Genomic DNA, 24,506 nt, shown 5'->3' on the forward strand with positions numbered 1-24,506 from the left:
CTGTTCTTTGGTCGTGTTGTTGTCTCTTTGACACATTCTCCATTTCCAGTCTCAATTTTATTTTCATCATAGCCTTGATTGAAATTCTATATTTGCGCAAGACGCGTGCTTCGTCTACAAAAGACTCATAAGTCAATACATTCTAAAATAAATCATAAAAAAAAATAATAATAAACAAAATATTTCATTTAAAAATAATTTTATAAGCCTGACTTAGGTCACGTACAGAAATATAGATGTTAGTTGAACAAATATTGATTGTTTTAAACTTCATGTTTAATCTCTGACACGAAGATTTATAGTTTTAATAATATGTTTTAGCTAGCAATTGCAATATGTCTATAAACATGATAAAGTCAAGTAAAACCTATACTGAAAAAACGCAGAACTATTCCTTTTCATGAAAGTATTTTTATTTTTAAATTTATAAATTTTCTCTATTTTTGTTTATACTGATGGTAAACATCATTATGCTAATTCATCCTCGATCTTATTGAGATAATTCTACAATGGTCTACGCATGACGAACAAGGTCAAGTAAAAATACATTTTTTATCTGTGTACTAAACAATGTTTTGAGGTGAATATTTTTATGACTATTCGTAGTACTAGTGTATATGTATTATATATCCTTTTATGATAATATAATAAAATGAGTATCATGTTAAGACGAAGTTTTCTATCTGGATTGAACAAATGGATATATATAAACAGCGCATACTGCTCTTCTGCATGGAATTTCACGGGAATCCAGTTGCAGTCAAAGAACTATGGTCATAATGTTCGGAAGCTTGGAACTGCTGCTGCTGCAACTTCAGACTTTGTCAAACCGGGTAGGTACTAAATACTGAATATGAGACGCATATATAAATAATAAGTGTGACAGTGTATATGTAAAAATTGAATGTCCCCGTTTTTAGCATCGTTACACGATTAGGAACATGGGAAAAGAGCTGTCGATATTCTGATCAATCATGATCAACAAATATATAAACTCATCTATATATTATTAATAATAACTTTAACTTGATTAGAATTTTTTTTCATTATTTGTACAAACAAACAAACAAACAAACAAACAAACAAACAAACAAACAAACAAACAAACAAACTAATACCTTTATTAGAGTCTCTCCTCTTTAAAATATTTGAGTATACAACTGAATATAATATTAACAGACCAACTCACAAAAAAGCTACTTTAAAATGATTTATTTGAGACTGTAAAACACACATTAAAAATACATTTATATTATACATATCATATATCAATACTCAAATTATTAAAATTACTTTCTACATTACATACACTATTAAAAACATTGCAAATCTGCATATTCTGGGCATTCTAACAACACAATGTATGTTTCTTGTGTATATTATGTTTGCATTTTAACCCGTCAGGGATTGACCATTTTGCAATAAAGTTATGTATATATATATAAAAAGTGAAGTTAACATTTTTGTTAAAAAAAAATATTTAAACTTGAAGCAACATAAAGGTAAGGAACCCCTTAAGGTAATAACGCTCGCCAGTTTGATGAGTCGTTTGTTTGATAAATATACCTTGGGTAAAGAAAAAATGAAATAGAAAAAAAACGTCTTATTTGGAGTCAAAGTTTTTGTGTGGCCTGGTTTTGGTCTCTAGAATTTCATGTTCTCATACTCATATTGGATTCCGTTAGTTGGTAATTCTACTCTCAATATATATTGTTATATGGGCCGTGTAATTTGGTAAATAAAAGTAATTCATTCTATTCTATAGTAGTCAATCGACAACCTGTTTAAAGTTTGTTGTAGAAAATGTAGGAAAGAGACGAGGTAGTAATGGCAAATGTGGCAAATGTGGCAAATGTGGAAATTGATAGAAAATAAATAAAGCTGTACAAAATAAAAACTGATGCAACAAAAACAGGATTTACAAATTCAAATACCTTACTGTCCCTCTATCTTTTAAAAGTTTAATGCACATCAAGTTTGTGAAGTGTATTTAATATATATTCAAATTATTACACCAAGTGATAAACAAACTGTTACAGCATGTTAAAGTCGGTATGATAGAACGTAAATTACAATTTAAATGCGAACTGTATTCTGGTTGAATGCATTTTATCAAATATTCATCCGGGTAGATCAATCAAAATACCATTAAATTAAACGCAGAACTGTTAAATCAGATTACCTATTCATCTTACCAAACCCTTCCCATAAAGTACTTTAGTTGAATATATACAGCATAGGGTGATGTAATACGACAATAAATATCATTGCTTGAGATTAATATACCAAAATGAAGCTACATGTTGGGCTTCTAATAAAAGTTCATTTTTTACTGAAATTTCCTCGTAAGCTTATCTAATACACTGAATATGGAGGTTATCAAGTGATTTATCGATCCTTTTCTTATAAATCCTAATTATAAGCGTATACGTGCCAAGCTTCAGTCACGTACTTGCACTATGCACATTTTGTACCATGACTTGACAATAAATTTTTCATTTCATCTATTTGAGTCACTTAAAAACAAATCGTTGAAGATTTCGTAATTTGAAAAATACAAGAAGCAGAGTTCTTTTTTTAACTAAACATAAAAGATACCTCGAAATAGCTATAATGGTGTAGTTTAAGTTTTCGCTAAGTTTTAAGTACAGATAATACGATGGAACAGGTCCCAATTATTATATGAATAAAAATAAGATTGTCGTCATTGAAGCCTTAAAACATATTTTTGGTAAAAAATATTTTGCTGATTATTTTCGATTTCAACTTGAATACAGATTTTGTTTAAGAGAAGATTTTTAATAAATAGGACAGACACCAAGTGATAGCAATTGCTCACAAATTTCCTACAGGACACGTGTTTAATTAAACCATACATGTATATTGGATTGTAGCACTCATACATATATTCGCAAAACTTCCAACTTTTTTTAACCCCTTTTTCATGTATAATTAGTCAACAGAAAAGGGGGGATCAAAGATTGGTATAGTAACTATACAAATCATTGAACATATCAATAAGTCTTTGATAGCCAACAAATTTATTGTTTATGTATTATTTTTGGTAAGTGCTCCAATGTGTAATGTCGGACTTCTTCTATACTACTAACATGACTAAAGGAAGAGACCTATTTCATTGAGCCGCATCTCCTTTGAAACCATACAAAGTCGGAAGTGATATGAAGTATAAATGTAGTGTTTTGTAATTCCCAAATTTGTCTTTGAAACAATCTTTTTCCACAGAAAACGCCAATTTTTGAGAAATAACCCATTTCGGAGACCGTTATCGATCCGTGTCTTATAAGCTTTCAGTCGAAGTACTGCACGCGAAATTTAAGGTTTATGTACCCTTCTGTAGCCATTTTTGTACGATTTTTTCAAACCTCAATTGTATCAAAACTAAAGATATAATAAATAATAGAGATAGGCCATTTAGTACATGTTCCAAGGGGAAACTTGATGCAAAACATTATTTTTTACTGTTTCATTGCATTTGATAGAAAAAGAGGACTTTGTGGCAAATAAATCAAGATTTTTATAGAAAATCCACAGCCTTTAATACAGAGATTTTTGTTATAAAATTTGAAACATAAATTACTCACTTGATTTTCTATGATGTGCTAGTGTTTATTTTTTACAAAAAGTTCTAAGTAACCTGTAAATTCCAAAACACCTCGTGCTGAGTCACTAAAGTCGAGCGCACCCTAAAAGGTGTACTTGATTTTGGCCATATTTATACTTGTCTTAACCAATAACTACATTTATAAACTTGTTTTAAGGAAATCAATGCTAGCACTGCATGCAATAATCCTATATCTATCAGTCATCAAATTGCCAAATATGAGAGTACAAGGATAAAGGCTGTGGATTTTCTATAAAAATCTTGATTTATTTGCCACAAAGTCCTCTTTTTCTATTAAATGAAATGGAACAGTAAAAAATAATGCTTTGCATCAAGTTTCCCCTTGGAATATGTACAAAATGGCCTATCTCTATTATTCATTATATCTGTAGTTTTGATACAATTGAAGTTTGAAAAGTTCGTACAAAAATGGCTACAGAAGGGTACATAAACCTTAAAAATTCTTTGTTTCAACACATGCCCAATTGTACCACGATTTCGCGGGTTTCATCTAGTGATATACAAATAAACAAGTCATGTTATAAAACCAAAATATCTTAACACGGTTGCTTTACCCGAATATATGTTTAACATCGTTTCCCTTTACTAATTATATTGATTTATTGTATTTGTACTATTATTTCAGACATGTTTTGTTTCCAGTGCGAGCAGACCAAGAGCCGAAAAGGCTGTGTAACCGTAGGAGTATGCGGTAAAACGTCACAGGTATCTGCACTACAAGATCTACTAATGTATGCTGTGCAGGGGTTGTCCATGTATGCCAATAGAGCTATTAAATCAGGCATCACTATGTCTAAAGAATGTGACCTATTTATACAGCAAGCTATGTTTAGGTACATACAATATTCTTAAAGAAGATAGACATAAAGCATGGACAAAGAGAGGAATTTTTTCGATTAAATACAATTTGGGATAGATGAATTTGTTCTAAACATCGGATATGGGAATATACACAATAGAAAAGGATGACCATAATGAAAAAGAATAGATAAAAATGATATAAAATTAAAAAATAGATCAATTGAGTGATAAAATTTAAAGATTAGAAAAATAATTGTCCAACGAATCTTAATAGAGAAAATGGCCTAACATTATAGAATGCAAAAATGAAGACCTACCACCAAGACCCTCTTAACTGACACAAAGTCTCCTATGTCTATATAAATACTATCTATTTCTGCTATAAAGGCAAACGTGAATATAACTAGTCTAATTTAGAATTAACGCCCGTATAAAGCAGAAATAAAAAGTATATGTCTCATAAGTTCTGCATAGCGTAAGGTTACGACAGGGCATATATATTTGGTTTAAGGAGTGTAAGTTGTAATTGAGTCTGAGATCAATTAAGGCACCACGCAAATCCACACAATCTTTTGAAATGATAGCCATCGCGGTTAAGAGTCACTGTCTAAAGAACGAAATCATAGATGCTAGTATTTCAAAGTCTTTATATGGGTGTCTGCCTCGAGGTGCATACTTATTGTTCAGAATATTTAAACATAGGCAATGCATTTGTCTGTACTGACTTTTGCATTCTTTGTTTTTAAGCACCGAACATAAAGATAGGAATATGCAATATTTTCGTCGATAAAGCAATACTTGACACTATGGGGATACACATTAAAATAATATCATTATTTATATATTAAACTACTTTATTGCCTGCTTGAGACTACTATTTGCTCTTACTTTACAGCACATTGACAAATGTGAACTTTGACCAGGATCGCTTTCCGGAATATATCAAAACTGCAATCAAACATCGCGATGCCATCAAGAAAATTATGGAGGAAAAATCATCGCAAACTCTTGACGAAAAACTCAAGCATGGTCCTGCTAGCTGGGTTCCAGAATCATATGATTTGACATATTTAGAAGACGAAGGTAAATTACTAAGGCATGCTACGTACTGATACTAATTTAAGTCTTGTCAACGATTTACAATGGAACTAAGTTTTTGTATTTGCGGAGGTTAAGCACAGGCACTTTGTCTCTGAAAAACAATAATCCATATATAACCATTTATTAAAGTATATCAATCTAATTAAAAACCGATATCTCATCGCTCCCGTTTTCTGATATGTCGGGACGCGACACATCAGAAAACGGGAGCGATCAGAGATCGGTTTGACATATCAGAAAACGGGAACGATGAGAGATCGGTTTTTAATTAGATTGAAGGTATATAGGATTTTTTTCTGAGAAAAGTGCCTGTGGTTTGTGATTGAGATTGGTTCGGTACCACTACCAACTGACTTTGTTATAGAAAATCATGTAAATTTGAGACGTGTTCACTTATCGAAATAAAATATGTATTACATGGTAATCAAGAAAAAGACTTGAGTATAAAAACAACGCGAAACACCGTGTGATCTTTGTTGTGACATGCTTAGCTCGAGTAAGTGAGGTCTTAAGCTGTAATCCAACCTTGGTCAAATCAGTTGTATTATCAATGCTGCTCCATCGAAAACTCGGTAACTACGATTATAAATAAGAACAAATATTGTTTGGCTTCTTGAGTCATTAGCCAAAGGATTGAAGGGTGATATCCCACCTGTGGCCTATTGCAATTTAAGATACGTGCATTTTTAAAAGTTCGACTCAGTGAGTTAGTACAAATGTACCACACGAGAAACTCGGCAGCTTTCCCTACTTAAAAACAAATAATAATACAGAGAAGTTTTATTCGTTTGATATTAAAATGCCATCTTCAAGAATAATTATGCACGTATTTACGGCTTGAAATAGAACAGTCATCATTTATTCATGATCACCAGTTGACCAAGTTAAATCTTTAAAAACGTGCTGTCAATCTGTGGTCAATCGGTAGACGGTTGACTTCTAAGTATCATTTTCCTACTATAAAATTAAGAATGGAAATGGGGAATGTGTAAAAGAGACAACAACCCGACCAAAGAGCAGAAATCAGCCGAAGGTCACGAATGGGCCTTCAACACAGCAAGAAAAAACCCCACCTGCAGGCGGGCTTCAGCTTTTTATGTCTATGACAAAAGACCTCGAAATTTTCTTTATAAAAATCTTATGTAGGCGAAACGCGTGTCTTAGTTGATATAAACAGTACTTATTTTTTTTAAAAATCTTACATTAAAGTAGAACAATTTTTCATAGCACGTGCCTTCATTAACAAATACTATATAACTAATCTGGGATCACTTTATTTTTGAAACTTGATATGCATAATCTCTATAAAAATGAGTGTTGATCATGCATGAATGAATTATAACCGACTTATCTTTACAACTTTGTTTACTTTGTAAATGTAGGTCTAAAAGTTGGTGTATTAGAAAACCAGAGTATTTATGGACCAGACGTGAATGGTGTTCGTTACATGACCATATATGGCATTAAAGGATTATCTGCATACGCCTGCCATGCTAATGCGCTTGGAGAAGAAGACCCTGAGGTTTCCACTTCCTTATACGAGGTATATTGTTGAATAACTCATACTCATCACATTCCAATGGTTAATTTCCCTCGTGGATAAGTCAGAAGACCAAATAAGAAAAAAAAGTGTTTTTTTTTTGTTATCCTGATAACTCTATAAATGAAAATCTCTCATAAGTCAGTGTGGCTACATGTTAACTTAGATTTAAATCTTGTTTGTATGTTTGAGTACACAAATGAAATATTCTGTCCGTCTTTCTGTCTAATATGTTATGAAATTCCCCGAAGTCCTTACGTATACATCCATTCGTTGTCAAACATTTTTGGTAAGCGAATTTTACATAAAAAAGGTTTTTCTTTATTCGGCATTGATGAAAACGGTCACACCTGTACATTTTACATGAACATGGAGCTTATGTACTATAGTATGACTATCTATTACTCGACTAATTAAATAGAACAAACAAAAAAGAAAACGGAGTAATTATAAAGCTATGTTTTATTATTTCTTTTTTCAGCTCACGTTTTCTTTAAAAATGATGATGTCTGCTGATTTTTACAATTCAGGTTTTGGACTTTTTGACTAGTGGAACAGAAGAAGAGCGTCATGATCTGACTACGAATCTAAAACTTGCTCTAAAAGTAGGGGAAATAAACCTCCGAGTGATGGAGCTGTTAGATAAAGGTCACCGGAAGCAGCTTGGTATACCATCTCCCTCAACAGTTAACAGAGCACCTGTCCAAGGAAAGGTACACTCTTAAAGTATTTTATTAGTTACCAATGAGACAGGAGTTTGAGCAAGTTTACAAGAGCACAAACAATTTGTTTTAACGAAAATAATACTACCAATTTCGCGTGTCCGAAGAGATTTTCTGAATTTAACTTCCTTTTTATTTCAAGTTACGAGCAAAAAAAAACAACAACATGTAAGCATTTTTAACCCCTTTTTGACCATTTTTGGTAGCTTGGTACCTTGATACTAATTCCGCTATATATGGGCATGTATTGTCCTATGTCGTTACTTTTGTTGACCAGTATACGTTGACTTAAGTTATAAATGTCGTGTTCTTACCTATAGTAACGTGCTGCGTATAGATTATCGGGTTTTCAACACATTGATATCGTAAAATATCAGCCGCGAGCCACAATGTGAACCTTTTTGGCGAGTAAGCGTAGCGAACGATCTAAAAAGTTTCACATTGTGTCGAGCGGCTGATATTTTACGATATCTATACGTAGAAAACCCGATTATCTGTTTATCGTCTTTTTTCCTCTCCCTAAGACAGTTTTACGCTTGACGAAAGCAAGCTTGATAACGTGTGACGTCTCTGATAACTTCTCCTCTCACATTGTGACGTCGCTGATAATGCCTGGTCTCGTTTTGAAGTTTTGATATGAGAATTACTGAGCGACAGAGCAGGGTGATATAGGCGTAGGGAAGGACAATAATATATATGATATTACATTCATTCATTTCTTTATTTCTTCTAGATCACGAGATTCAATGAACAACTATATGTAATCAGATTAAATTACAAAAGTTTGCAAATCATAATAACACAATATAATATTACAATATGTACAATAAGTACAGTTAATATGTAATTGTTTATAACTAAAGAATTCGAACATGTCGTCAAGAAAATTGCTCTCATTAACGACGGTTCATGCACTGGCACATATACGAATCGTCGTTCTCGCTAGTCTGTTATACATGCAGCGACACAGTGTGCAACGTGCATGTGGCAAAGCTTCCAAAAACTGTCGGTGTCGATATTGATTGTTGTTACGTGATTGCCAAAAACAATGCTTGTCGTATGAATCAAGTTCCACAAATAAATGCAATGGAAGTTTTTCAATTATGAACTCCCACCACACATCTCTGATTGTATGAGTTCCACAACAGCTATAACATGGATGTACATGCATCTAAAACTGACTGTTACATGGCTCGCGCGTGCCTCCTGAGATTGATACAATTCACCTTTTTTCTTTACTTTTGCTTCTTTCACTCAGGTAGCAAATTGTTAGATTCCACTACTAAAAAACTATTATTAGCAAATATAATGTCATCATTAAAGCCTACATTTCATGGTTTCGCGTGTTGCTTTTAAATTTACTTCTTAAACAAATGGATTGACAATAAAGGACTTACCATTAATTTTTTAAATAAAAGCAAGGGAAAAGGCAAATTAAATACTTTCAGATAAACTGGCTTGACAAATAACAACTACAGTTTGTTATTTTACTCCCATTTTTCCCTTTATGATTCAATAAGAAATAATGCATATTTTAAGTTCTTGCTCGTAATATAACACACCAAGGGTGATATGATTGCTCAAATGAAAGGACCAACCGTTCGAAGGTTTCCTTTGTGCAATCCTAGAGGTGGATCCATTTTTTATATCCGATATTACACTGTATGTATGAGCCTAAGCTATGTACATGCTTGTATATTTAAATGTGCATACAAGAAATAACGTTTACATCTGTATTGTAGTGTATACTGGTTTCAGGACATGACCTGATGGATCTTTATGCTATTCTGAAACATACTGAAAAAGAAGGAATAAACGTCTACACTCACGGAGAGATGTTACCAGCACACAGCTATCCCATTTTGAGAGAGTTCAAGGTACATACCCATATACACAAATGACACATATTAACGAATAAAGATCTGAGAAAACTATGTTTTACCTATTATATATATTGTTTAAGGTTTAATGAGTGGAGCTGGAACTGCCTTCTTATCCTACACTTGCAGTTATCCATGTTTCGGTGGGAGTCATGGTTTATGTGGTTTATTGACTATCGTGATCTAATGTGTTTGATTCCTTCCCGTCGGCATTCAATTTTGTTCTAAAACCAAAATGTCACCTTTAACAAGGCAGAATGATAATGCTTTTTTTAAACAAACAAATATCGAAATAGAAATATTTTCTTAATTGACCAATACTAACATAACATACATCTTGGACTATCTGAAGATACATATTGTATTATCTGATTAAGAAATTTCGTTATTCAAATTTTGTCTATGGATTCAAAAATGAAGTAAACTTCATAAACTTTATTCAGGGACCAGCTAAGTCCCACCTCGGTCGCGGGATATTCTCTCTGAGTTGAAGACTCATTGGTGGCCTTCGGCTGTTGTCTGCTATTTGGTCGGGTTGTTGTCTCTTTTACATATGCCCCGTTTTCATTCTCAATTTTATCGTAAAAACTTAGATATGACACTAAACTTCGACTTTGAACTTTTTCTGAAGTACATTTCATCTTCTCGTAGAATCTGGTTGGTCAGTTTGGTAGTGCATGGCAGAATCAGAAGATTGAATTTGGAACTTTTCCAGGACCAGTTGTCATAACAACAAATTGTGTTATCGAGCCTTTGAAGTCTTACAGAGATAGACTGTATACTTTGAACGAGACAGGAATCCATGGAGTTAAACATATCAATTTGGAAAATAAAGAGGAAATTTCTCAATTGATAAACGTAAGCTTAAGGTAGATAGGGTGTCTTCCTCCATCTTGGATTTGGAAATACCAGAAAACAAGGTCTAGATCTTTAATAGAATGTGCAAATTTTTAGAGAAGTAGATAATTCATGTGTAAGAAATTCCACTTCTACATAGAAAATGACATGTTTTATCATATTTATGATTGTATTTTACAAAAAACAGAAATTTTTTGTTCGAACAATTTTTTTCCAACTTTGCCACATAAGGGGATGCAACTCAAATGCAAGGGCAGATAATGCAGATTATGGTATTTTTACAATAGAATGTGTTAGGAATTTCTCTATTTTATTATGTAACAAGAAAACAGGTCCGGTGACCCCATTTTTTCTTTTTCTTAACTGAAAGCATACTATTAAAGCTATCTTCTCATATGTTATCTCAAAATTCTATGGTGTAGTTTACGCTTTATTGCAGAAAATTGGGGTTTCCATGCATAATCTATACAAAATTTGACAATTTTGAACACCGTGTAGCATGAATAAAAGCCCGGTGACCCATTCTTTTTATTACTTTTTTTTAAAAAGCATAATATAAACTTCATTTTGGCAAATTATTAAAAAATTCTATGGATTATAATTTAGACACCCCATCTACCTTAACACGTATATATTTTCACTACTGTGGCAAGTATTGTCTAGAAAGGTTCCCAAGAGTGTGCAATTGAGATTTCATCATAAGATACCTTAATGTATTTTGCCGTATCATAAAATAAGCTTTGTATTTGAAAAACGAAGAACAACGTACAGACAATCAAAATTTCACTATTGCGTTACATAATTTATTTTTGGCAAAGAATGATTAAAAAAAAAAAATGCATCTGGTTAAATATAGTACACTCATCACAGATCTAGTTTGATAATTTGACGCGTGTTTTGTCTTTAAAAGAGTCATCAGTGACGCTAAAATAAAAAAGGAGTAGAAAAGGGCTCAACGAAGAAACAGTTTGCTCCATACACAGACAAAATTGAATTTCACTCGAGTCAATTTCACGTATATTTAATTTCAATGCGAATTTCACATCAAACGGGCTTATTCGTAAAAATCGCGTGATTATTATATTAAAATTGATACCAATTTCAATTTTGAAAAACGACACGTTTTGTAAAATAACTTGCATCAGATATCTCGTGACCTGACCTTGAACCTTACCTCACGTTTGAGAGATTATAACATGAAATGTAGAATGCACCTCAGTCCAGAAGAACTTCAAAAGAACAAGCATAAGACTGATTTTGTGTGAGAGAGTTTTAATACGACACAAGGGTTTACAAACTGAACGATTTCATTAATACTGAATTTTTAATGTAATATTTACAGCATGCTAGTTATGTAGTTATGGTCATTGTGGTCATTGATAAAGTAGAAACCATTTATAATATATCTAAATAACTTTATCATCCATTGAATGCGTGACACGTCCCTGAAGAAAATATTGCAAACAATTAGTTCAATTTTTGACCAAGACTACATTTACCTTTTAAAAAACCTGGTTCAACTCTCTGATACATGAATAGCGTTATATAGTTATAGGAATAGTGCAACTTATCAAAGCAACCTTCATAGGATAAGCTACTTATCAAAATATATCTGTTTAATAATTTGTATGATCGGCTTGGCTTAGACGGATACATAATATTGTAAGGTATTCTACAGTTTGTTTTTCAGAACAAACATTTCTCATGAAATGAAAATGAAAGAAATTAAACACAGAATATGGAAATAAATAAATCCCTAAGGCTCGCACCCCCTTTTAAAAGAGATGAATACGAATGATATAATTTGAAAGTGTAAGTGCGGTGTTTGTAGAAGAGATCTACAATGAAATACATTTTGGAACACATTTTTGAAAAAGAAAATATAAAGAAATTAAACACAGTATATTGTAATATATAGTAGCTTCACATCCTTTTGTTTCAACAACGTTTCAACAAAGGTATGATTATATCATGAATTTTATAAGCGTAAGAGTGAAATGGGAAGGAGGAACCCTACAATGAAATATAAGGATAATACTTCTTCATTTCCAGCATGCAAAATCACTTCCTGGATTCGACGACAAGACAATTCAGAAGTTTGATAAAAATACATTTACTGTCGGCTTTGGAAGAGAGATTATCTTAGATAATGCAGAAAAAGTGAGTTGTGTACAGCTTGGATTGTTTTATTTTTACTTATATTTTTACTCTATTTCATTTGGTGGACTGTAGCAAATAGTCTTACATCAGTATTGTCAAGATTTGTCTTTTACATAATACTTATAGTCATACTAAATAAATATGTTCTGCGGAATGCCGTATAAAAACACATCCACGTCCGTTCATAATTTTAACCATTTGGCTCCCTAAAAATACCAGGCTTATAATCCAGTTCGCAAGATATACGTTTCATTGATTTCAATTAAAATCTGATGTTTGTGTTTGGAAATTTCCGTGCTATGCAGGTTGATCTGCAACTCTTCGTTAGTTTATTGAATTACTTTCTTTCTGTCCCTATCCAACATATTATCTTTTTCACATGGAATGTCACATTTCTTACCTTCAATATGGTCACCTCGTTTTGAAAAATAATCCTGTTTGAAAAATTGTTTAATTTGATCTTGTCCTGTAATATATGTTGTTTAGTTAAATAAATGCAATGTATTTTATGCATGGTTGTTGAGACTCTCGACTCGCATATTTGTTTTGTTACTTCTTCCTTAAACATAATCTTAATCCTTAAATTATGTTTTGAATTACAACATTGCTTATATCATGCTTTTGGCTTCTATTACACAACGATTATCATTTCATCGTGTTTCACATTTTTTAAATCCTAAATTCACGTGACTGATTGTACAGTAATCTCTAATACACATGACTATGTCAGGCTTTTGTTACTTTCTTACTTATTTAAACTTGTACTTGTACCACTCTTTCTATACATTCATCGGGGTTATGGTATATCACGCTGAAACTTCTGTAGGATTTCTTTTTGAGCCGACTTCGTCAAAATTGTCCGTCTACCACGATTGGTATCGATAAACATGTTTTATTATGTTATAACTCAATCGAGCGATGATACACTAGTGATAACATGAAGAAAAGTACATGTAGTTTGTGTAATCCTGATTTTGTTTTTATTCTGCATGTGTAAATATTAGTGTTGTCAAATCGTAAACTTTTGCCTAACCGGTTACAGGGGCGTAGCTAGAATAAAACGATGTGGAAGCAACTATCGCCGAGCGGAGCGAGGCGAACAAATTTTGGGACCCTTTTATGCAGAAATTTTTTTTCGGTTTTCGGTTATCATGGTCATAGGACGCCCGGTTAAAAGTGGAGCTACATGTAGATAAAAATTTATGAACGTTAAACTATTAATAAATCTTCTGAATAAACAAGACATATTTGTGATACAGAATTTACTCAAAATTGTCCAAAATCTGCTCTTCGGGTCTGGGCAGAAACAAACTTCTCTATTACTTTGTCAATATTCACACTGAAATCCCGATGAATATGCAGTAATACTATGTATGTTCTGTCGGTGTTCATTGTTGATCGTACATTTGTTTTCAATAAAATACGTAGTACTGTGACTAATAAATCTCCAGCATGGCATGGTAGCACTCGCGAGATGTTATAAACCAGCTTACGTGTTCGGCATCGAGAGACCTCCCAATTGAATTCGTCAAAATTACATGCCAGATCAGTTTCAAATGTCTCAGACAATATTGAGATTTGTTCGTTTGAAATATAACCTACAACACGATGAAGCAGATTCAGCGCAAAAAAAGAGATTTTCTGATAATACTTGACGCGACTCCACTCTCCAAATCCCTTATCATATGGTCAACGAACTCAAAAATAATGAGACTTTCCAATACTGTTTTGGCGTTGTTGCAGGGTGATTGGCTCCGGTAGTCTGTCGACCACATCGCCTCGGCATATTTTTAACGATATCGAAGGGATCTGATAATTCTAATGCCATTGGTACATCTCATTCAAAACTGATGAACTGTACACTGTTAAATGTGCTTCAAACCTACATGTCTTAGACTGAGTATTACAAATTCAAATATTGTAAAAGATACAAGTTACCTTCCGATGTTGGCATAATCTCAAAAAAAAATAATTTTGAAACCAAATGTCGTTATTTAATGATATTTCATCAATTAAAAAAGTGACAACATAGGTGTTTCCTTTAACATTCAATTTTTATTTTGCCATTTCTTTCTTGCATGCCGAATCAATGTGCACGCAACTGCGTGTTAGCGTATAGGGAGCTATGATATTTTTCTGCATGACTCGAACATCTTCATCAACACTTTTAACTAGGTTGTCAAACTAATATCCGGGATAAACAGAACAGACACCAACAGTCTCCGAACGTTAGATAATACATCACGCTGTCCGATTCCGATTGACCAACTCGTCTCTCTCTCTTCTGTTTTTGTTTTTTTTTTGTTTTTTTTTGTGTGTGAAAACGACGTGGATGCACGTGCTGTCGTGCCTCCGGGTAGCTACGCCCCTGGGTTACTTGTATACTCGTTCGACCGATTAACCGGTTAACCAGCATTTTAAGTTAATGTTTGAAGGACTTATCAATAGTATCCTACACATCGATATAAGAAGATGTGATATGAGTGTCAATGTGACTATATTCCATCCAACTCATACATTTACGTTTTTATAATACGATGAATTGAAGTTTGGCTTTTGGTTTTATAAGGCTTGTCTGTGAAGATTCCTGTCGAAGTTTGACTTTTAATAATCAAATACACGGTATCAACTTAATTTCCGGTACTTCAAGAGAATACAGCTCGAAAACCAGCACGGTTGCTATGGACTGTCTTTGCACCAATGGATTTGTCGTTTATATTTGAATCGCAATTCGAATTTACAAAAAAATCTATTGACCAACGAATTAGAAAATCATTATAAAGTAAAAATATATGCCGTGTTTTTTTAATGATTTCCCCTACATATCCTTTGTACTTCTGGCGTAGCATGCTGTTAGTTTCAACAGCTTGTATCTGAAAAACGGAAACGGTTACCCCCTTTTTTATTTTATATTCTGATGTATTTTTACAAGTAGAATCCACATGTAAAAATTTTTAAAAATCTGTTGAGAGTTATATTACGTACACTTCGCCTTAATCCTGATATTCGTACCATCATGTATACATAGATTACATTCACGTTGGTTTGCTATTTACAGTTTTTGAGTTAGCATTTAGTTTAAAGTATGACAAAGACTTGCACAACGGAGTTTGCATATTTAGATGTAGGTCTACACAATATAAGATTAAAAATGAAATAATGAAGTAAATCATGAATTGAATCGTACTACTGATTAAAAATTACTGTTAAAAAACAGGAACCTAATACTAAATATTAAAGAAGTAAAGCTTCTACAGTCGTCCTGTTGTACTACGTCAGGAATATAACAGTTGTTTTCCATTCGTTTGATGTGTTTGAGCATTTGATTTTGCCTTTTGATTCGGGACTTTCCATTTTGAACTTTCCTTTGTGTTCGGTATTTTTTTTATTTTATTTTTTCACATGTTAAGAATTGAAAAAAATATACTGCAAGTTGTGATAACTTGTGTCCGATTTTTTTGTTAATTATCTCTCTCTCTCTCTGCATACAGCCTACTCTATTCTACTCTGTAATAAGAACGAAATGAACAACATATAAAAAGTAACAAAATCATATTAGTATATGGTGACTTGTAAACTAATAGTTGGTATAGACTTATATTAATCTGGTAATATTTTAGGTTCTTCAAGCAGTAGCCGATGGAGATTTGACGAGAATATTTGTCATTGGTGGATGTGACGGTTCGGAACACAAACGTAACTATTTCAAAACATTGGCACACTCATTGCCCCCACAAACGCTTATACTTACTATGGGTTGCGCTAAATATAGAATCAACGATAAAGACTATGGAACTCTGGGAAATACTGGAATCCCCCGACTTCTTGACCTTGGACAGTGTAATGACAGTTATGGTGCAATAATGGTAGCTCAGGCACTGGCGTCGGCACTCAATACTGACATTAACAGTTTGCCTCTTTCTTTATCATTGTCGTGGTTTGAACAGAAAGCAGTCGCAGTTCTTCTTAGTTTATTGAGTCTTGGAATCAAGAATATAAGATTAGGACCAGTAATGCCGGCTTTTCTGACCCCAACTGTCAGACAAGCGCTCCAGGATCAATATGGAATAATGCCTGTCGATATTAGACATCCACTTGAAGACATGGAAGATATGATGTAACATTGAAACAATAACAATAAATAATTAAAAACCAATTCTTCAGAGAACAATTGAAGGTCTGTTCACCTCGATAAGAATGAAATTTAAAAAACGATGTTAGAAAATTTCACTCCTTGTTGATGTAATGTGGTAAATCAAACTGATATATAAAAAAAAGATTAATAGGTGTATGCATAAGACTTAATTGTTTTATAAGGAACCAGAAAGAATTTTTAGCAAAGGTCAAAATATAGAACGTCAAATTGACCTTTGACCTCAATTTTGAGGTCATAGGTCAGTGATCTCAAATCAAAAGACCCCAGGTCAATCACTTGTATGGTTGTCGAGAAATAATGATTTCAAATACAAAAGGGGAGAAAACTCCTATAAGGGTTAACCAAAACTCTTCGACCTAAATAGGTTGAAGTTGTGCCTTTTTGTATTTTTTTGGCAAACACATCATATCATTTACTGTCACAGTTTCTTTGGAATAACGATAACAAGCAAAATTCAAAATTTATTACATGACCTTGACCTTTGATCTTGACCTCAATTTCCTTCAAATGGACCAAAGACTTCATCTTAAAAGACTGTAGGCCTCTACGACTTATAACGTATGAATTTATCCATCAAATCGTCTATCTTAAATTATCAAAGGGAAATAACTCCCATAAGATGTTTTCCGATCACTTAAGTCAAAATTAACCAAATCATTTTAAGAGAAGACGAACAATTTGGTGAAAACAGTTTGCTAAAATCTTTTACGGTTTATGAGATATAGCGATAACAAAAAAAATGGGACGCGGGGAGATAACTCCTACAAGAATAAGTGTTCGGTCACATAGGTCGAGTTTTGAAACCCCCATTACTGTACAACATCATTGGCCAAAAATCCATTCGATATGTGGTAAGACAAAAAAGCAATTCAGACAGCAGAAGAAGAAGAAAAAAAAATAATGAGAAGAAAAACTAAAGGTTTTTCCACGAAAAGTGGAAAGACCTAATTAAATGGCCAAATTATATAATTAAGTGTTACAGATCTGTCAATAGGTGTAAGGCTGTAATGATGTATTAATCATCACCTTGAATTGTATTAGGGACCATATAACCTGAAGTCTCTTCACAAAGAAAATAATTTTGATATAGATTATTTATATATATCTTTTGATAGCATAATACTATTAATAGGTTTTGTCTAGCATGTCAGTAACGAGTTTATATTAACAACAGTTGACATATAAATACAAATGTATATCATTCGCTTTATATACTTTGCTTGCAAAAGTAGTAGATAAAGACAGTAAAAAAAGTAGTTTACAATTGTTCAAATGTCAATAAATCTACAATATGTCCTTTATAACATACTTAACACCGGTACAGCTTACCGGTGAAACCAATTTCAAGATTTTTTGGGGACATTTAGACTTGTTTAATCGCCATTTTCTGACGTACAGATGTGGTTGAGGGCTCAAATTAATCCTCAGATGACCAGCAATGCGATTTAATGTGCATCAAACCTCTATCATTATTAGTTAATAAACAAGTCGCCCCTTACTGATGTGTAATTTTTCTGTAAAAATCATTTATTTTTCTTCGAATTTTGATGGATATTCTCAAAAAGAAGTGCAAAGAAAACTGCTCTTTTAAGAGGATTTATGTCTTTTTTCAATAACTGTGCAGTGAGTTTTTGAAGAATAGTATTAAACAAATAGTTCTAACTTGTACACTAGTTGCAAATGTAATATTTAGTGTATCAGCGCAATTACAAACTTGAATTACGCTAAAATCTGAAGTCATTTCTTAAAGATATTATGATTATTATATATATTAAAAACCGCTCAAATATTCTGATTTTTTTTGAAAAGTTTCGTAAGTGTTGCGGTATACTAAAGTTGAAAAAGCTTTTGTTTGAATAAAGGAACATGTATATTTTAATGAAAAAATGACAGTTTAAAGAGTGGATTCCTCCTAGATTTGCGTAAAAATCATGCATTTGGCAACAAAAAATTATCATCTGAACACTTAATTCCAAAAAGAAGACAAACTGGGTGAGAATCACTACAATGCCAGTGGGGCAGGGGTACGCTGATCTCTCCCAAGGCGCTAAGGTTGAGAGTTCGAATCTCACTGCCGGAGTTGAAAAATAATTTCCTTTATTAAATGTAAATGTAAATGTAACTTAACTTAACTTAACTTTGAGAGTTCGAATCTCACTGCCGGAGTTGAAAAATAATTTCCTATATTAAATGTAAATGTAAATGTAACTTAACTTAACTTAACTTTGAAAGTTCGAATCTCACTGCCGGAGTTGAAAAATAATTTCCTTTATTAAATGTAAATGTAAATGTAACTTAACTTAACTTAACTTTGAGAGTTCGAATCTCACTGCCGGAGTTGAAAAATAATTTCCTATATTAAATGTAAATGTAAATGTAACTTAACTTAACTTAACTTTGAGAGTTCGAATCTCACTGCCGGAGTTGAAAAATAATTTCCTTTATTAAATGTAAATGTAAATGTAACTTAACTTAACTTAACTTTGAGAGTTCGAATCTCACTGCCGGAGTTGAAAAATAATTTCCTATATTAAATGTAAATGTAAATGTAACTTAACTTAACTTAACTTTGAGAGTTCGAATCTCACTGCCGGAGTTGAAAAATAATTTCCTTTATTAAATGTAAATGTAAATGTAACTTAACTTAACTTGACTTTACTTTCAATTTCAAAAAGGAAACCTGCGAAATTTTTTTTAAAAGAATGTGTGTGTGTAAAATTGCCCCCTTTTTTACCCCCTTTGCTCCATCGGGCTCGGTCAAGGGTGTCCCAGATCAAGCTAGCATTGGTAATTCAATGAATTTTCCCTTGTAAAATCAAAGTTTAGGTTGCTGATTGATTGAAAACAAATTAGACAAATAACTAGGGTCCAAGTTTGAAATCGGACAAAAAGAGCGTCTAAAATCAATTATTTTGAATGTTACGGACATCGATATTTCAAAGCCTATAGCACGTTATGCGTCTATTTATACCACTATGATAACATATATGGCTTCAACAGACTCGAGACATTGTGTTTCCATCAAAACCTGACCCTATTAGCCCACCAATATGTCTCTGCACGACTTTTTGCCCAAGGATTTCGTATTTTTTCACTTTTTCTCCAACGGTCACGTGACTTTTGGAAATATACCACGTGACCAAAAAATGACGAAGTATCTTCAAACTTAATTGTTTGAAATATTTTACCAATTATCTTTCATTTGAGCCCAACATGGCATGTGTATGACCATTAATGCGAATTCTGTATTTATTTAAACTTTGATAATGTATTTTCGATAAGTAAAGGTCTAAAATGCATGAAATGCAGGGAAAGGGTTATATAAAGAATTCCATTAGTACAAGCGCATAGCTCTGGAGTGAAGCACAATGGGCGGACTTAAGTGCCTTGATATCGGCATGATTTGAATTTTCTTGATTCAATAAAAAAAGTATTTTGATATTTAATAATTTCGCTAAAAGGATATATAAACTTTACTCGAATCATATTTATAGTTAAAACAATCCTCGATAACAAGATATATTGCAAAATCTATGGTTACTTAGTCGACTCGTCATATGTCGCTCTTTTTGGAGTTTAAGACAATTTAGAATTTTATACGACTGGTTATCACATAAGCAACACGACGGGTGCCACATGTGGAGCAGGGTCTGCTTACCCTTCCAGAGCACCTGAGATCACCCCTAGTTTTTGGTGGGGTTCGTGTTGTTTATTCTTTAGTTTTCTATGTTGTTTCATGTGTACTATTCTTTTTGTCTGTTTGTCTTTTTCATTTTTAGCCATGGCGTTGTCAGTTTATTTTAGATTTATGAGTTTGACTGTCCCTTTGGTATCTTTCGTCCCTCTTTTAAACAAGGGAGAGGTTAAGCTAGCTATAACACAAGGTTTAATCCACCATTTTATATTTACGAAAATGTCATGAATATGACAACTATTGTCCATTTGTGACTTCTATTTGTCTTCGAAACCGATTTGTCAGACAGAACAGAAAGTAATGAAACAGTGAAAAAATAATTCGAAAGAGGTTCGTAATGACACGTGTTCTAACTTTTATCCTGTTTATTCTGTCAATAATCATAAACGGCTTCATCTCTTTTATGTTAAAATTCATATTACGTTTGTCATAAAACAATTTTAAATCCAATATTTTCTACAAAAGAAAATGTCCGTACGAAGCAAGGAATATTATAATTGTTATCCTTTTGTTTGACGAGTATAAGCTTTTGATATATGCATTCGATAAGGGAATATCCGTTTTTACTTTTCCTCGAGGTTCGATAATTTTGTTATTTTACTTTTTGGTGCAGTTAAATAAGTACCGTGTATGATATTGTAAATGATTGTAATCGTAATAAGTCTCTGTGTTTTAGATTTGGATTTTGCCATTTGATTATAAACTTTTTATTTTGAATTTCCTCGGAGTTTTTGTCACAGCCAGGTCTTAATTGAAAATAATTTTGTAAAAAAACAATGATGGTAAGTCTAACATTTCAAACAATTATACATGGATAACATTTGTTTTACAGATTAGTTTTCCTATATATAAAAACATGCATGATGTAAAAAATATTCATGATACGATTACAATTTTAGTGATACTACTAAAGATTTGATTCGGAAAGTATTAATAAAAGTTACTTTATTCAAACGCAAGGGACATTGTATTCATTTGAACCTACAGCTGATGTTTTGGATAATTTGAGTGATGTACCTGAAGTAAAATGCATCAGAAACTAGACTCTTTAAAGCAGTGTTCTTCATAAGGACAGTACTAAGGAAACGAACAAAATATCACTACGCATCGTTGATAAGACAGTGAAAAACAGTGGAGAAATGGCATTTGACCTATACCTATACGCGTCTAATTCCTTATACAAGTATAAGAACACTCGAAGGTAGGACCGTAAGAGTAAAAGTTAAATGACAACAACAAAAAAACTAACTCAACACCAACAGCTCAAACATATTAAACAAATCAAAAAGCTGATGTTACAAGCCCGACTGAGGTACAGGAGAAGGACCAGCGAGGCGGCTGATGTTACAAGCCCGACTGAGGTACAGGAGAAGGACCAGCGAGGCGGCTGATGTTACAAGCCCGACTTGGGTACAGGAGAAGGACCAGCGAGGCGGCTGATGTTACAAGCCCGACTGAGGTACAGGAGAAGGACCAGCGAGGTGGCTGATGTTACAAGCCCGACTGAAGTACAGGAGAAGGACCAGCGAGGCGGCTGATGTTACAAGCATTTTAAATAATGATGGAGATTGTGTTAATCGCCCTTTCACGTTCAGAGAGACATTTGGTTCAACCAAAGGTTAGTAAAACAAAACCATATACTCAATATCTGCTCTTTCTACAGAAGATAAAGGTTTTAACCCAAGGATTTGTAAAGAAGTTTATCTGATGCATCTATATATATGCTGAGCCGATATTGTGAGATTATAGAATTAAATTATTATGCAATACCCAAGCAGCTTATTATTATATTATACGTTGTGGATCATTGCATATATTTGTAGCCTATTAAGATGTATTATTCAGCTTGTGACAAGCATATTAAAAACAGAAGCTAAATATGTTTGTTTTTATACTTAATTGAATGTGATTATTTCATTGTTTTCAGTATCATACATTTTATTTAGAACCGGTATTTTAATAGCAAAATTCGAAGAACAAACATTTAGGATTCAGGAACTGTTTTCTGTAATTAACAATTTTTTTAACAATTGTTAAATAGTGTAACAAAGGCAATGTAAAACATGGAACTAAAAATTGCTGTTCTTTCCTGTTACTTAAGTGAATCAATTTAAAAAAGTTTCTCATGGGAATTAGGAATAAGTTAAAGAGACTAGTTGTGGTTTACTAGTATATCCTACAATATTTTATCAAATGAAAATTATTTGTTTTAGACTTTACAATACAAAAGGTTAAAAAATATACTAAAATACAGTCCGATATGTCGGTAACACGAAAACAATCTTGAGTAATAGGACATAGTTGGTAACAGGAATGAATTCATTAGTTTTCAAACACCAGTACTATATTATCTAGAAGCAGGACACACTTCCTAAAGTAAGATAGTCTGTCTCTTTTCCGGTTAGGCCGATGCCTTAAGAAAGTTAATTGCTATAGCAAGCTATACCAAACTTTCCGAAAATGGTAGGTATATATTAAAATTTGTCTATTTATATAAACCTTGAATACAAAAAGTATCAAGATACTCAAATAGATCGTTGAATTGTTTTGAAAAAAGTATAAAAATTGGAAATGATTGAAGAATATATGTTTTTGCTGTTTTCCAACTTCACCCTTCTTGACAATTCATCGCACTCTCTTGCTCAACACTAAGCATACACTCTTTCTATATTTAACTATTTTTGATTACAATGCGTACATAGTTATAATGCATCTGACAGATGAGTATTTTCAGTATTTGTCATGTTTTGGGGGATTGTAGAAACCTTTTTTATTTTAATTCTGACAATCAATTTCATACAACAAACCAATCAACGATGATGCTGTAGAACTAAATAGTATATTCGGAATTAAAGTTTTATTAATACCTTTTTAACGTTCATATATACGTTAAAAATATATATGAAAATCATATACTGACATATTTAGTTCTCCCAGTTTGTTAATAAGCTGTAACATAATTAATGACTAAAATTTGCCATACAATCAAAGTCTCTTTGGGGATTTTTTCCACATGTTTCTTAATTTACAGCCATGCTTTCATGGAAAGTTCAGTTGGAAACGTGACTAATATTTAAATGATAACTAACCATTTGACTATATCAAACTGATATCTGGTGTTGACAATTTTACATAACCTCTCGGAGTCACACATGCCAGTGATCTTTAATTGAACAATAGATGTTATAATCATAGAATCCGATGGACACGTGCATACAATCTTTAACAATAGATGTTATAATCATAGAATCCGATGGACACGTGTATAGGGAAAACGGTACTATTTATTCTGCCATAGGCGACAATACTAACATTTTCTAAATTTACCAGTTTTTATAATAAAAACCTGGATAAAACAGTTATGTGTGGTGTAAGTACTTTATTACTCTATTTTAAAAATTGAAGCCAAATAGTATTATGACCAATTTCCAACGGAGCTTGTTTGTGTTATCCATGCCCACCGTCATTTTACACCAAATTTATGAAATTTTGGAGGCCTCTTCGAATAATTCTATAGAAAATATTTCAATAGGTTTTAAAATTTATATTGTAAATTTATCCACTGCAGTTATTCATAGATAAAAAAAAAATATTGTACCCTTACATCCAATCTCAGCCCTCCTAAGTTGACTTCCTTCACCTGTCTTGGGTACACAAAAGGCCAACCTAATGCTGGGAAAATGTAATAGTACCGTTTTCCCTATACAATCTTTAACAATAGATGTTATAATCATAGAATCAGATGGACACGTTATAGACACGTGTATACAATCTTCATAAGGAAAGTCGCTTTAAACTGATAGTTAATATCAATAGACAAGTTTACTATGAAAGCTTTTAAAGTGTGTTGAGACTGCTATCATCATGTGTCTTTTAGTTTAGTACGGAGAATTTTTATGCTTTGTGCAATGATACTTGTCTAATAAGCAACAACATGGTTCATAAATTTGA

At 32.7% G+C, this 24,506-nt stretch overlaps 1 protein-coding gene across 2 annotated transcripts; it reads left to right on the forward strand.

Moving 5' to 3' along the window:
- The first annotated feature begins 279 nt into the window (after positions 1–279).
- On the forward strand, positions 280–18,029 carry LOC139528734 (hydroxylamine reductase-like). Of its 2 annotated transcripts, XM_071324875.1 has the most exons (10): positions 280–833; positions 4,269–4,476; positions 5,340–5,527; positions 6,928–7,088; positions 7,616–7,798; positions 9,550–9,684; positions 10,339–10,545; positions 12,598–12,705; positions 16,326–16,822; positions 17,781–18,029. In XM_071324875.1, exons 1-10 carry the CDS (start codon positions 653–655, stop codon positions 17,878–17,880), a joined length of 1,968 nt encoding a protein of 655 aa, XP_071180976.1. In that variant the 5' UTR covers positions 280–652; the 3' UTR covers positions 17,881–18,029. The 2 variants fall into 2 exon arrangements, with proteins under 2 accessions (XP_071180976.1, XP_071180977.1); XM_071324876.1 differs by lacking the exon at positions 17,781–18,029 and having other exon boundaries at positions 16,326–17,005.
- The last annotated feature ends 6,477 nt before the right edge of the window (positions 18,030–24,506 follow it).

The sequence above is a fragment of the Mytilus edulis genome, chromosome 6 (genome assembly GCF_963676685.1).
Source record: "Mytilus edulis chromosome 6, xbMytEdul2.2, whole genome shotgun sequence".
In the NCBI taxonomy this organism is placed as follows: domain Eukaryota; kingdom Metazoa; phylum Mollusca; class Bivalvia; order Mytilida; family Mytilidae; genus Mytilus; species Mytilus edulis.